The following is a 15,449-nucleotide window of genomic DNA, read 5'->3' as shown; positions in this document are numbered from 1 at the left end:
AGTGGTCGTGTGTTATCCTTTTGTGAGGACATTTATGTGCATAATTTTCGGAATATTTTGAAGGGAATACAAAAGCAAACACCGTCGATAGGTTGCATCTGAAAGTCAGGGTGGAGGCGGGGCAAATAGACCCAACCCGGCAGATGGTAACAAAATTTAAAACAAAATTAGAATTAAGTTTAGTGTAAGGTTAGATTACATTTATTTTTGAGTGTCTGCATCATAATCCAAGTTCATTTTAATTTGTTTATGTTATGTTACGAACGTGTTGCCGTTCACTTATTGCGAATTCACGACTTCGCGATTTTTGCCGCTATTATTTATTTATTATTATTATTTTTAAAGTTCATAAAAATGTGAAAATCCATGCTGAAGCTCGTAAGCGGAAGCCACTTTTGCTACTAGGACTGATCACTGAAGACATTTTTGTTGTATTTTTAATTATTTACTTATTTTTCAAGTTCATAAAAATGTGAAAATCCGCGTTGAAACCCGTAAGCGAAAGCCACTCTTGCTACTAGGACTCAGCACTGAAGAAAAAATAAATAAATAAATACATTTTGCATTTATTGCGGCCATGTCTGGTCTACATTAACCGCGATGTTCGAGGGATTACTGTGCTAAGGCCTTCTCTGCTGTCCTAAAAATATCTGAATCATAGACTGATGCTAATTATCTTACATCAATGATTACCGTAATTACTCGAATATAACACGCAGATTTTTGCTATATAATTAATTCCAATAGTTGGGGGTGCGTGTTATAATCAATAACTAATTTTTTTTTTTTTTTTTTTTTGTGTCTTGTTACATGGCCCTTAGCCTGGTGCTTTTTCTTGCCAAATAAATTGAATTGAAATTGAATTGAATAAAATAAATTACAAATTTTCGATCGAAAAAAGCATTGTCAAACTCACTTTGACGCACGGATTTTACGTCATCTCGTAAAGCCAATCGGATGATGTGTTGTGGGAGGAAGAGGAAGTGGATGAAGGAAGCGTGGACGTTGATAGGATTCTCAACGAAGAGATGTATGAGAGGACAGACATAGAGAGAGAGGAACTCTTCATTTGAAGGATTCTAATGAATAAATTTGTTTGAACAAAACAATCGTGAAACGAAGAAAAAAAGTTAAGATTTCTGATTTTCGTCAGCGGGAAATTTTAGGTGCGCACTATATTCGAGTACTGCGTTATCCCAGATTTTTTTGGCCCAAAATTACCTGCGTGTTATTTTCGAGTGCGCGTTATATTCGAGTAATTACGGTACTTACTAAACAATTCAAGTGAAAACATTGCCGCCATTATTTGTTGCGAGGGTGCGAAATCTACAGCTGAGCGAGTAAGAAAAATAGGGAAATCGACTGATACTGTCAATTTTTCGGGCAAGCAGGAACTTTCATTTTGGGGAATGACTGAAACGCATGAATAATCTGTACAAGACAATAGTTGAAAAGAAGAGGATGGGTTTTATGTACAAATAAAAGGATTTTTGGCGACTAATATTATTTTACTAAAATGTGGCTATATATCGCTTCTTCGAATTTGAATATCCTTTAGCTCACGTGTCAAAGTGGCGGCCTGGGGGCCAAATCTGGCCCACCGCATCATTTTGTGTGGCCTGGGAAAGTAAATAATGAGTGCCGACTTTCTGTGTTAGGATCAAATTAAAATGAAGAGTGTAGATGTATATTACATTTCCTGATTTTCCCCCTTTTAAATCAATAATTGTAATTTTTTAATCATCTTTTTCTGTGTTTTTAGTTCAAAAATCATTTTGTAAAATCTATAAATATATTTAAAAAAGCTAAAATAAACATTGTTTTAGATCTAGAAAAACTGAATATTCAGGGCTTTTAATCCAGTTATTTTAATCCATTTATATATATATATATATATATATAAAATCTAAATATTATATCTAAAATGGTCCGGCCCACGTCAAATCAAGTTGACATTAAACTAGCCGGCGAACCAACCCGAGTCTGACACCCTTGGTTTAGCAACATAACCTGTTTACAAACCGAAAGTCTTTTACTAAATGAATCAAGTCATGATAGATCCAGAAACCAGGAAGTGTTGTGAATTTTAAAACACATTCATCATTCATCAAACCCATAATCAAAACAATGCAATGAATATATTCATAACAAAAACGACTACAATGTTAAAAAGATAAAAGAACAAATGACGAATGCTGTATGTTGATGTACTAATTTATCACAATCTGTTGTGTTTTATAGAGTGAAAAATTGAGTCATTAACAAAAAGAGCGTGGCCTACATTGATGTTCATGGTGACAACAAAATGGCACCAGGCATTTTTTGGGGTGTGAATACATATTTGGTTATGACCAATCCCATGAGACAAAAGAGCATGAAGGAATTTAAAAAACCTGAACAACTTGAAAGTCTGATCCGCTAACAAACACAAGCGGATTGTTTCCATTTGTCCGTGAAAGCATTTACAAGACAGACAGAACTGACCTCAATTTTTGCAGTGGGCTTGCCAAAACCGTGACCCATCTTCACAAGGATCATGGCTGAAAGGCCGGAAGACCATGTCAAATGTCCATCCTGCCTGAAGATCAATGAAGATCCCTTTGTGTTGGAGTGCAACCACAGCTTTTGCCGCGCTTGTCTACAGCAGCATACGGACAAAGGAGAAAAATCATGTCCGACCTGCGGGACGGTTTTCAATTCGATGGAAATACCTGAAAACTTGACGAGGAATGAGCCTGGGATCTTTCCCGCCGGCTCGGCGACGTCAGAAGCGTTGTGCAGCTTACACAAGGAGGAACTCAAACTCTTCTGTCTGGACCACCAAGAGCTAGTGTGTATTATCTGCAGAGACGCCGAAAAACACGAAGGTCACAAGTTCCGTCCCCTCGAAGAAGTTGTGGGAAGTCACAAAGAGAGACTCCAGGAAAGCCTGTTGAGGGCCAAGAAGAGACTGGAAGACTATCAACATCTTCGATGGAATTGCCTCGAACAATCAACGTACATCCCAGTCCAAAAAGAGAAGATTGTAACGGAGATTAAGAAGGCTTTTGAGGAGCTTCGAAACGTCCTCAACACCGAGGAAGAGGCCAGGTTGGCTGCTGTCAGGCAGGAAGAGAAGATTAAGAATGAACGAATGAAGGAGAAGATTTCTGCTCTCAGCAGAGAAATGACCACTCTCTCAGATAGCATCCGACACGTAGAGGAACATCTGGCGTCTAGCAGCCTTTCCTTAATGAAGACCTTCCAGACGACACTTAGTCGAATCCAAAAATTGCCCGATAAACCGGAGCTGCTTGGAGAAGCTCTGCTGGGTGAAGCCCATCACGTGGGCAACCTCAAGGTCAGTGTGTGGGTGCGAATGCATGAGATGGTCTCCTACAGTCCCGTCGTTCTGGACCCAAACACGGCGGGTCCAGAACTCAGTCTGTCTGAAGATCTGACCAGCGTGTGTTTTGACGAAGGACGAAAACAGCGTCCAAAGAATCCAGAGAGGTCTACGACTGGCAGCGTGTTGGGTTGCGAGTTAAACGACAACAAAACCACGTGGGACGTCGACGTGGTCGACAACACGGACTGGTTAGTCGGGGTGCGTTGGGGCGACCCGTGCATGCCAGTTAAAAACGACTATTGTTACATCGGATTCAGTCGCAACAAATACTTCCAGGCTGGTTTTCAAATTGGATCCTGGAATCCACCTGAGAAGATAAAGAGGATCCGAGTTAATGTGGACATGAACAAAAGAACAATTTCATTCTCGGAGGCTCTTAAAAACACAGAGATAAGCAAAATTACAAATCCTCCAAATTGGCCAGGTTCTCAAGCAAAAATGTATCCTGCCTTTTACACACACAGTAAAAAACCTCTGAAAATAATTCCAGTTGATGTGGAGGACTTTTACACCCTTTTTGAATAAGTGGGGATAAATGCTAGTCAAATTGTTATTTCCTAGTATAATTTTGCCAAATGTGTTTTCATGAAAATATTAATATGTAACCTTTTACATCGAGATGTAAATGTTTTTGGAGTTAAAATCAACCAATAAAATATTTGGAAGACAAATTCATAAAAATGATGGAAATCATTTTGAATGAAAATCAGTTTTGATCAATTGAAAAAGCTCGTTTAGTGCAATTGAAATTCATTTCCATCAATGGAAGCCAATGATTTGACATCAGGCAAGTGAATAATCATTTTTCTCTTTACAAAAATGGGAGGACTTCATTTTGTGTGCAATACTCACCGTTAGGTGGCAGAAAATCTCCACACAAAATCTATCAGTGGGACAAATCAACACAAATAATTCCTTGTCAATGACAGCTTCCTATTTTCAATATTAATCTACAAAATGCATTAAAATCGTCATTTTTCTATGGTGATAGTGAGATTCTTCATTATTTCCTAAGTTTTTTCATTGTTTCTCATGCTGTAAATTTTACAGAAACAATTTATTTCAGTATTAAATTACTTCAAAATGTATTTCAATGGTTGCTCCATTTTTTATCTGTTTTCAGCATTAAAAAAAATCCCCAATTCTAGGTTTCAGGTCTTATTTGTATACTTTTTCGAATAGAACTATTCAAATGAAGTTACTGCGCAGTTGCCAGCTCTCCTGGTCCAAATGGATTGGACGTCCATCACTCTCAATGGCAGCCATTGATGAGGAAATCTGTTTGGATAAAGGCAAGACGAAGTGACCTTTGAAGCGGGATTGGACGTCGAGAGTCATCAATGGCAGTGAAACAGGATCTCAATTTCAGCCATCCCATTTTAAATGCATCTAATGTCTGTCGCAAGCAGCGAATGAGCTCACTGCCATTGAGATCTGTACCCGCCAATGTCAGCCAATGAGGAGAGATCAGGCGAGCAAGAGGAAGACTAAACGCCATTTCCAAAGTCTAATGGTTGCTTTCTATTACTTCAAATGCACGACACTTGCTCAGCAAATCGCCCGCCGACGCGACATCGGGGAAAAAAACAAAAAACAAAATTTGTGTTACGGGAAATCGTGAAGTCTGGCGGGATAGGCTTTAATGATGCAGAAATCCAAAGCTTCGCTCGGGGGAAATGTTGCTGCTCGCAAAATAAAGTTTTTATTTCTCCTAAACTGAGCTTTTTTTGTCATTTTTTTAAAATGGAAAACTCATTACAGAGTATGTAACAAGTACAGTGTTATCTCGACATACGAGTGCCCCGACATACGAGCAATTTGAGATAGGAGTAAGATTTCGGGCAAATATTCATCTTGAGATACGAGACACATTTTTATATATGAGCATACACCGGATGCGAGAGGCTGCTCATAAAAACATCATGGGCACCGTCTTTCTGGTCGTAACTCCCTCGTGCAATGTCTCTACGAGCACTGGGCGGAGCGTTGCATTTTTTCAATGTTTTCCCTCCCTTAGTCAGTGTGAATGGCGTATATACTACTTCCCGTTGGCAAGTGGTCATGCGTTATCCTATTGTGAGGACATTTATGTGCATAAGTTTCGGAATATTTTGAAGGGAATACAAAAGCAAACGGCCCTCGATAGGTTGCATCTGAAAGTCAGGGTGGAGGCGGGGCAAAGAGTTCATTTTAATTTGTGTAGCAAATTAGCGTGTTGCCGTTCACTTATTGCGAATTCACTTATCGCGAATTCACGACTTCGCGATTTGTTGGCGCTAGTTCAAAAATCATTTTGTAAATTCTAAAAATATATTTAAAAAAGCTAAAATAAACATTGTTTTAGATCTATAAAAAAACTGAATATTCAGGGATTATAATCCAGTTCTTTTAATCCATTTATTTAAAAAATCTAAATATTATATCTAAAATGGTCCGGCCCACGTGAAATCAAGTTGACGTTAAAGCGGCCCGCAAACCAACCCGAGTCGGACACCCTAGCTTTAGCTTAAAGAATAATGTCCCGATACAAAATACTCTATGTATTGTTATCGGCGCCAAATAAGGTGTGTTAAAATAGTGTTAGTAGTTATTTTTTATAGTCCTTTGTTGGCTGTGTTGGTAAAACAAGTGTTTTATATAACTAATTCAATTATCTACGATAAATTCCACACATGTCCTGTTTACAAACCGAAACTCTATTACTAAATGAAGTCATAATGATAGATCCAGGAATCAGGAAGTGTTGTGAATTTTAAAACACACATTCATCATTCATCAAACCCATAATCAAAACAATGCAATGAATATATTCATAACAAAAATGACTACAATGTTAAAAAGATAAAAGAACAAATGACGAATGCTGTATGTTGATAAACTAATTTGTCACAATCTGTTGTTTTATACACTGAAAAATGGAGTCATTAAAAAAAGGGGCAGAGAATTTATAGGGTGAAGAAAATGTGAAGGCGTGGCCCACATTGATGTTCATGGTGACATTAAAAAAAATGGCTCCAGGCATTTATTGGGGTGTGAATACATATTTGGTATCAACCAATCCCATGAGACAATATAGCATGAAGGAATTTGAAAAACCTGAGCAACTTGAAAGTCTGATCCGCTAACAAACACAAGCGGATTGTTTCCATTTGTCCCAGAAAGCAACCACAAGAAAGACAGAACTGACCTCAAGTTTTGCAGTGAGCTTGCCAAAACCGTGACCCATCTTCACAAGGATCATGGCTGAAAGGCCGGAAGACCATGTCAAATGTCCATCGTGCCTGAAGATCTTTGAAGATCCTGTTGTGTTGGAGTGCAACCACAGCTTTTGCCGCGCTTGTCTACATCAGCATACGAACAAAGGAGAAAAAACATGTCCTACCTGCGGGACGGTTTTCAGTTCGATGGAAATACCTGAAAACTCGACGACGAGGAACAAGTCTGGGATCTTTTCCACAGCATCGGCAACGTCAGAAGCGTTGTGCAGCTTACACAAGGAGGAACTCAAACTCTTCTGTCTGGACCACCAAGAGCTAGTGTGTATTATCTGCAGAGATGCCGAAAAACACGTAGGTCACAAGTTCCGTCCCCTCGAAGAAGTTGTGGGAAGTCACAAAGAGAGACTCCAGGAAAGCCTGTTGACGGCCAAGAAGAGCCTGGAAGACTATCAAGAGCTTCGAAAGAATTGCCTCGAACAAGCAACGTACATCACAGTCCAAAAAGAGAAGATTGTAACTAAGATTAAGAAGGCTTTTGAGGAGCTTCGAAACTTCCTCAATACCGAGGAAGAGACCAGGTTGGCTGCTGTCAGGCAGGAAGAGAAGATTAAGAATCGGGCCATGAAGGAGAAGATTTCTGCTCTCAGCAGAGAAATGACCACTCTCTCAGATAGCATCCGACGCATAGAGGAACATCTGGCGTCTGGCAGCCATTCCTTAATGAAGACCTTCCAGACGACACTAAGTCGAATCCAAAAATTGCCCGATAAACCGGAGCTGCGTGGAGAAGCTCTGCTGGGTGAAGCCCATCACGTGGGCAACCTCAAGTTCAGCGTGTGGGTGCGAATGAAAGAGATGGTCTCCTACAGTCCCGTCGTTCTGGACCCAAACACGGTGGGTCCAGAACTCAGTCTGTCTGAAGATCTGACCAGCGTGAGTTTCGACGAAGAACGAGAACAACGTCCAAAGAATCCAGAGAGGTCTACGACTCGCGGCGTGTTGGGTTGCGAGTTAACCTCGAAAAAAAGCACATGGGACGTCGACGTGGTCGACAACACGGACTGGTTAGTCGGGGTGTGTTGGGGCTTGCCAGTTACAAACGACTTTTGTTACATCGGATTCAGGCACAACAAATACTTCCAGTCTGGTTTTCCGATTGGATCCTGGAATCCACCTGAGAAGATACAGAGGATCCGAGTGAATGTGGACATGAACAAAAGAACAATTTCATTCTCTGAGGCTCTTAAAAACACAGAGATAAGCAAAATTACAAATCCTCCAAATTGGCCAGGTTTTCAAGCAAAAATGTATCCTGGCTTTTACACACAGGGTAAAAAACCTCTGAAAATAATTCCACTTGTGTCTCAGGTTACATTTTCCAGATGATGTGGAGGACTTTGGCACCCACATTTTCATTAAATGGGGATAAATGCTAGTCAAATTGTCATTTCCTAGTCAATGTTCCCTCTAAGCTGCACGTGTGCGCAATTGCGCACTACTCTCGTCTTCTCTGCGCACAGCAAATCATATGGAGCGCACAAAAAAATCCCTTTTTTTTAGCTGTGAGGCCGACGCGCGAACCACTCATCCGCTTGGGCCGCGCATTCATAGATATTAATCATTACATTTTATTATTACTAAATCATTTGTGTAGTAGATATGCACCTGCTTATGGCAGGTGTGATACTGGTGTGTGGCCATAGCGAGCAATGATGATGCTGCTCACACCGGTACTCAATGTGCTCAGGGAGGTTGTCTTTATGCCCAGACAAACAAAAAATTAGAGGGAACATTGTTCCTAGTATAATTTTGCGAAATGTGTTATACACATATATATACATTTACAATGTTAAAAATATAAAAGAACAAATGACGAATGCTGTATGTTGATGTACTAATTTATCACAATCTGTTGTGTTTTATAGACTGAAAAATTGAGTCATTAAAAAAAGGGGCAGAGAATTTATAGGGTGAAGAAAATGTGAAGGCGTGGCCTACATTGATGTTCATGGTGACAAAAAAATGGCACCAGGCATTTTTGGGGTGTGAATACATATTTGGTTATGACCAATCCCATGAGACGAAAGAGCATGAAGGAATTTAAATAACCTGAACAACTTGAAAGTCTGATCCGCTAACAAACACAAGCGGATTGTTTCCATTTGTCCCTGAAAGCAACTACAAGACAGACAGAACTGACCTCAATTTTTGCAGTGAGCTTGCCAAAACCGTGACCCATCTTCACAAGGATCATGGGTGAAAGGCCGGAAGACCATGTCAAATGTCAATCCTGCCTGAAGATAAATGAAGATCCCTTTGTTTTGGAGTGCAACCACAGCTTTTGCCGCGCTTGTCTACAGCAGCATACGAACAAAGGAGAAAAATCATGTCCTACCTGCGGGACGGTTTTCAATTCGATGGAAATACCTGAAAACTTGACGAGGAATGAGCCTGGGATCTTTCCCGCCGGCTCGGCGACGTCAGAAGCGTTGTGCAGCTTACACAAGGAGGAACTCAAACTCTTCTGTCTGGACCACCGAGAGCTAGTGTGTATTATCTGCAGAGACGCCGAAAAACACGTAGGTCACAAGTTCCGTCCCCTCGAAGAAGTTGTGGGAAGTCACAAAGAGAGACTCCAGGAAAGCCTGTTGAGGGCCAAGAAGAGACTGGAAGACTGTCAAGATCTTCGAAAGAATTGCCTCGAACAATCAACGTACATCACAGTCCAAAAAGAGAAGATTGTAACGAAGATTAAGAAGGCTTTTGAGGAGCTTCGAAACTTCCTCAACACCGAGGAAGAGGCCAGGTTGGCTGCTGTCAGGCAGGAAGAGAAGATTAAGAATGAACGAATGAAGGAGAAGATTTCTGCTCTCAGCAGAGAAATGACCACTCTTTCAGATAGCATCCGACACGTAGAGGAACATCTGGCGTCTAGCAGCCTTTCCTTAATGAAGACCTTCCAGACGACACTTCGTCGAATCCAAAAATTGCCCGATAAACCGGAGCTGCATGGAGAAGCTCTGCTGGGTGAAGCCCATCACGTGGGCAACCTCAAGTTCAGTGTGTGGGCGCGAATGAATGAGATGGTCTCCTACAGTCCCGTCATTCTGGACCCAAACACGTTGGGTCCAGAACTCAGTCTGTCTGAAGATCTGACCAGCGTGTGTTTTGACGAAGGACGAGAACAGCGTCCAAAGAATCCAGAGAGGTCTTCGACTGGCAGCGTGTTGGGTTGCGAGTTAAACTTGAACAAAACCACGTGGGACGTCGACGTGGTCAACAACACGGACTGGTTAGTCGGGGTGCGTTGGGGCGACCCGTGCCTGCCAGTTAAAAACGACTTTTGTTACATCGGATTCACTCGCGACAAATACTTCCAGACTGGTTTTCAAATTGGATCCTGGAATCCACCTAAGAAGATACAGAGGATCCGAGTGAGTGTGGACAAGAACAAAAGAACAATTTCATTCTCGGAGGCTCTTAAAAACACAGAGATAAGCAAAATTACAAATCCTCCAAATTGGCCAGGTTCTCAAGCAAAAATGTATCCTGCCTTTTACACACACAGTAAAAAACCTCTGAAAATAATTCCACTTGATGATGTGGAGGACTTTGGCACCCACATTTTCAATAAGTGGTGATAAATGCTAGTCAAATTGTCATTTTCTAGTATAATTTTGCCAAATGTGTTTTCATGGAAATATTAAAATGTAACCTTTTAATAGAGATGTAAATGTTTTTGGAGTTAAAATCAACCAATAAAATATTTGGAAGACAAATTCATAAAAATGATGGAAATCATTTTGAATGAAAATCAGTTTTGATCAATTGAAAAAGCTCGTTTAGTGCCATTGAAATTCATTTCCATCAATGGAAGCCAATGATTTGACATCAGGCAAGTGAATAATCATTTTTCTCTTTACAAAAATGGGAGGACTTCATTTTGTGTGCAATACTCACCGTTAGGTGGCAGAAAGTCTCCACACAAAATCTATGTGGGACAAATCAACACAAATAATTCCTCGTCAATGACAGCTTCCTATTTTCAATATTAATCTACAAAATTCATTAAAATCGTCATTTTTCTATGGTAATAGTGAGATTCTTCATTATTTCCTACATTTTTTCATTGTTTCTCAAGCTGTAAATTTTACAGAAACAATTTATTTCAGTATTAAATTACTTCAAAATGTATTACAATGGTTGCTCCATTTTTAATTTGTTTTCAGCATTTAAAAAATAAAATCACCAATTCTAGCAACCCGTGGTTTCAAGTCTTATTTGTATACTTATATAATATATAATACAGTGGCGGGCCATCAAGGCCTTCTCTGCTGGCCTAAGAAATATCTGAATCATATTATATTTTGTCCATCAATACTTATTAAATAATTCCAAATTGTCTGTGTTGGAATTATTGTAAATAAGTTATCCTGATTCTGGTATGACTGTCGAAATGCTTGCTAATAGAATTAGGAGTGTCTTGAGCCCTGGGAAAGTTTCACCTTATTCAACAAAGAGGAACTGCCCCAGGGGTCCGGCGCCTGTTTGAACCATTGTGTGAAGATTGCGGGAGATCGGGAAAGAGACTGTAAAGGTGTTACCTTAACATACATCAAACAACCTTTTGTAACTAAGAGATATCCCTCTCTTTCCTTTGATCAGCTTGAAACTTCCTGTAACTTGACACAATAAGAGACAAGGCTAGAGGAAACATCTTCAGAGTGTGTCGGAGGATTGAGACGCGAGCAGTCCCCAACCCTCTCACTGCAAATAAAGTTGACTCAATTCTCTGTGATTTCCTTCTTTCAGATTGGTGATACAAATGTCTGGTGTTTAAACCTAACATTTACATGGTCCTTCGAGCCGGATCCCAAGATACCTGACGATCCCAGCGGGTGAGCAAGATCCAGAAAAGTCTGTGTACACAGCATAAAGATCCTTTTCCAGGACTGTTTCTTCCTTACGGGCTGGGGTCCAAAGGTTGAAGGGATACCAAGGACGCAGAGAATCGTGAGTAAATTTTATTTAAAAAAGGAATGAATGAGAATGAACTAAAATAGAAAACGAAGTAAAAAAAAAGAGAAATAAAAACCCTGACAATCCTAGGCACTATCAGGTAAAATTCAAACAACAAAAATCCGTAGGCGGACAGACCCCCTTAGTTGAAAAAGACTAATTAAATTCTGTAAAGGATAGCGGAGTCCTGGGTGTATTGAATAAACAATGTTGAACAAAGAAGCGAACTGAAAGGAATGAAAGTGTAAAAGTGCGAAAGATATATTTATACAGTGCCAAGATACTGAAAGAGCTCGATATAAAGAAAAAGAAATAGAATAAAACTATAAACGCATGCAAGTAATCTTCATATGTATAGATATATATATATATAAGTACGCTGTGACGCGTTCATAAATCTCGATTGTGGCGCAATATAAGACTAGAAACGACTAAGAAATATACTTAGGCGGATAAATAAGATAAGATATATATATATATATATGGAACTGGAGGATGAGGCTAATCATATGTCTGCATAAAAAAATATTTTTTTTTTTTTTAAAGAAACGCATTAATTTTGGGTTGGCAGAGGGAGATTGTGCTTCTTAATAGGAAACATGGAGAGCAACCCAGGATAAGAGTGTCCGTGCAAGTGTTCCTGACCAACCAGCAGACATGAAAATAGCGGATCCATTTTGTGCACTGTAAGAAGGTTCTCTCAGTTGAAACGTATGAGGAGACAGGTAAGATAAACTTTTTGACGTAATCAGACAAAATGGCAAGCACTCCAATATGGATTGGAAAGATTATTGCTTGGGGAGCAATGCTGTAAGCCATGAGGAACTTTTTATATTGGTTTTATTGTCTCCATAAAAAAAGCGTTTCAATTGAGACTAAACCTTCTTACAGATAGTTAAAGTAAACAATTGAGACTAGATCTTCTTACATATTTTTAAAGTAAACAATTAGAGAGAAAAGAGAAACTACAATGGATAGAAATGTAACTAGAATTTAATTTTATGCCTGACTATTGAGAAATATTGATTAAGAAAGTTTTATAGGAGATGATTGGCAAACTCCAAAGACAATGGAATGTTACCTTTGATAATAAGACTACTAGATTGGGATATTTTGAATTTCAAAACAACTGAGGTTAATATGCAACGCGATACACATTGTTAATTGAATTGGGACTTGATTAGTATGCATTTTAAAAGTAATAGGCTTTAATTGCTCTGAAGGACACAATTATGCTAGAAATATTGACCCTGACAAACAAGGGGCGGTTACAATTTAGTGGGTTCAATTCTATTCAGAATTATAAATGTGTGCATTTTGTTTCTGGATATTAATTGATGTGAATCTAAACTGTTACAGAGAACGGGAAAGCTGTTTTCCTGAGGAGAAAGCAGCCTGGTTTGCTTTTTGTATTTTTCCTATTTTTAGTATGATTAGTTAATTTGTGTAATTGTAGGAAAGGAAAAAACAAATATGGGCTTTGATCTTAACAAGGAAGCAGTGTTAAAAATAGAATATCAGCTAGCATGTTTAATTTTGACTGATAAGGTATTTAAATTTTCACAAACTATAGTGATGGAATAAGTAAGAATGTTGCGATTTTTGTTCATTGGGGTATTAAGCCCAACCAAATAGCTGTAAGCAAATGTTAAGCACGTATTGAAGACAACAACAAAACTGAGCCGATCTCAAGAACAGTATGCAGGCGAACTGTACAAAGCTAAAGGCCTACCGTGCCTACCAAAAAATGTATTCCAAAATTGAGCCATAAATGTCTCAACAGGGGGGATATATGATGAACGGGTATAAATATATTATTTTAAAATTTTTGTAGGAACTGTTTAATTTGTTATTTTATATATCTGTAAAGAACATGGGATCTCCAGAATCATCTGGAGTGACAATGGAGCTCATTTTTCAAACAGCATAGTGCAAAACATGGCAAAACAACTGGTAGAGCGAACAAATGGTACGATAAAACCAAGGCTTAAGAAAACCATGGAAGAGATAAAGAAGCCATGGCCAGAACGCCTAACACTGGTAAAAACGTATATGAAGATGGTGCCAACTAGCTCGGGATTAACACCTTTTGAGATAGTTCTTGGAAGACCATTCCAACTTCCTTTATGGGAAGATGACCCATGACGAGAGACTAAGGAAGGAGAGAAACTTATCCAAAGAACATGTAAGCTGCCGTGATCTTTTGTCTATCTTGCAGGAGGTGGTGAAGCCAGGTGACTGGATCCTGAGCCGAGTCATAAAAATGAAGTCCCGGTTCTCTCCACGATGGGAAGACCCATTCGTGGCCCAACTCACCAACCTCCACAGCAGCAAAGATCGCTGAAAAGTCAAAGTCGATTCACCAACCTCAGGTCAAGGTAGTTCGAGACACAGGTGACTCTGAGTAGACTGTAAGTCGGACGGTGTCAAAACCCTTGTCCGTGAAGAAACTCATCTGACGTCTACTCACCAGCCACGAGCACCCCTCACTTAACCCTGACCTCCCATAGACTTTGCACCTCTATACAGAAGCCACAGTGAAAGCTGTTGCCACCCACATCACAGTGACTGGACTGTCAGTGACAGCCTGGGCGTGTCTGAACGCCCCGCCCACAGAGACTCGAGTTGGAAAACAAGTGATGTCTGCTCCTGAGAGGTCACTGTAGCAGGAAACGTCCTGCCTCAGCACTGGAATGGCAGAGCCAAGCGGTCCGCTCTTGGATGGGGCGATGGGGACCCAACCTACATCGACAGCATCGGGGTTCCCCGAGGTGTACCAGATGAGTATAAGCTCGCTGACCAAATGGCAGCTGGTTTTGAATCATTCCTGTGTTGGTGGTGTACTATTAACAAAAATGTGGACAGAATCAATTACATCCATTACAATGTGCAACGACTGGAGAACAGGACGGAAGAAGGGTTTGCAGCCATCCATGAACAGTTGTCGGCTACCTCCTTGATGGCCTTCCAGAACAGGATTGCTGTTGACATGCTCCTGGCAGAGAAAGGTGGCGTGTGCTCCATCTTTGGCGACCAATGCTGCACGTTCATCCTGAACAGCACAGCAGCTGACGGGAGCTTAACCAAGGCCCTGGAGGGCCTTCGATCCCTCAACAGCAAGATGAAGGAACATTCTGGAATCGACACCTCAATGTGGGACGAATTTGGTAGCATGTTTGGCAGATACAAACAGTTGGTTGTATCAGTTCTAATGTCAATCGCTGTTTTTGCTGCCATTCTCACAACTGGATGTTGTTGCATTCCCTGTATTCGTGCGTTGTGTCAAAGATTGATAACAAATGCCATAGAACCAGTCAAATCAGAAATGTATGCCTTATTGTCATCTGGAGGCGAACCACGGGACGATGACGACGACGACGGATCTGGGGATGATGAGGAAATGCAGTTCATGGGACTGCCTGACCTGTTCCCAGATCCTAAAGACTATGGCATTGATTTTTGAGTGTAACGATTTTCTGTTATTTTGGTGATCCTGTGATGCGAAAATCTGAAAAGAAGAGGTCATGGGTGATGATATTTTATAGCAGAATCCGGATAAACAGGGGGAAATGTTGGAATTATTGTAAATAAGTTATCCTGATTCTGGTATGACTGTCGAAATGCTTGCTAATAGAATTAGGAGTGTCTTGAGTTTCACCTTATTCAACAAAGAGGAACTGCCCCAGGGGTCCGGCGCCTGTTTGAACCATTGTGTGAAGATTGCGGGAGATCGGGAAAGAGACTGTAAAGGTGTTACCTTAACATACATCAAACAACCTTTTGTAACTAAGAGATATCCCTCTCTTTCCTGTGATCAGCTTGAA

At 40.2% G+C, this 15,449-nt stretch overlaps 3 protein-coding genes across 5 annotated transcripts; all 3 read left to right on the top strand.

Annotated features, from left to right (window-relative positions):
* Window positions 1-2,357: 2,357 nt before the first annotated feature.
* On the top strand, window positions 2,358-11,688 carry LOC144093317 (tripartite motif-containing protein 5-like). 3 transcript variants are annotated; one of them, XM_077626717.1, is made up of 2 exons: window positions 2,358-3,340; window positions 11,419-11,688. In XM_077626717.1, exons 1-2 carry the CDS (start codon window positions 2,537-2,539, stop codon window positions 11,506-11,508), a joined length of 894 nt encoding a protein of 297 aa, XP_077482843.1. In that variant the 5' UTR covers window positions 2,358-2,536; the 3' UTR covers window positions 11,509-11,688. The 3 variants fall into 3 exon arrangements, with proteins under 3 accessions (XP_077482843.1, XP_077482844.1, XP_077482842.1); XM_077626718.1 differs by lacking the exon at window positions 11,419-11,688 and adding an exon at window positions 4,571-5,104; XM_077626716.1 differs by lacking the exon at window positions 11,419-11,688 and having other exon boundaries at window positions 2,359-5,104.
* LOC144093318 (zinc-binding protein A33-like) lies at window positions 6,177-8,586 on the top strand. Its single transcript, XM_077626719.1, has one exon. It carries the CDS (start codon window positions 6,628-6,630, stop codon window positions 7,990-7,992), a length of 1,365 nt encoding a protein of 454 aa, XP_077482845.1. The 5' UTR covers window positions 6,177-6,627; the 3' UTR covers window positions 7,993-8,586.
* LOC144093316 (zinc-binding protein A33-like) lies at window positions 8,733-11,399 on the top strand. The gene has a single exon (XM_077626715.1). The coding sequence runs from the start codon at window positions 8,859-8,861 to the stop codon at window positions 10,245-10,247; it is 1,389 nt and encodes a 462-aa protein (XP_077482841.1). The 5' UTR covers window positions 8,733-8,858; the 3' UTR covers window positions 10,248-11,399.
* Window positions 11,689-15,449: the final 3,761 nt, after the last annotated feature.

This window comes from Stigmatopora argus, chromosome 18 (assembly GCF_051989625.1).
Source record: "Stigmatopora argus isolate UIUO_Sarg chromosome 18, RoL_Sarg_1.0, whole genome shotgun sequence".
NCBI lineage: Eukaryota > Metazoa > Chordata > Actinopteri > Syngnathiformes > Syngnathidae > Stigmatopora > Stigmatopora argus.
This window is presented reverse-complemented; position numbering and strand designations above follow the sequence as displayed.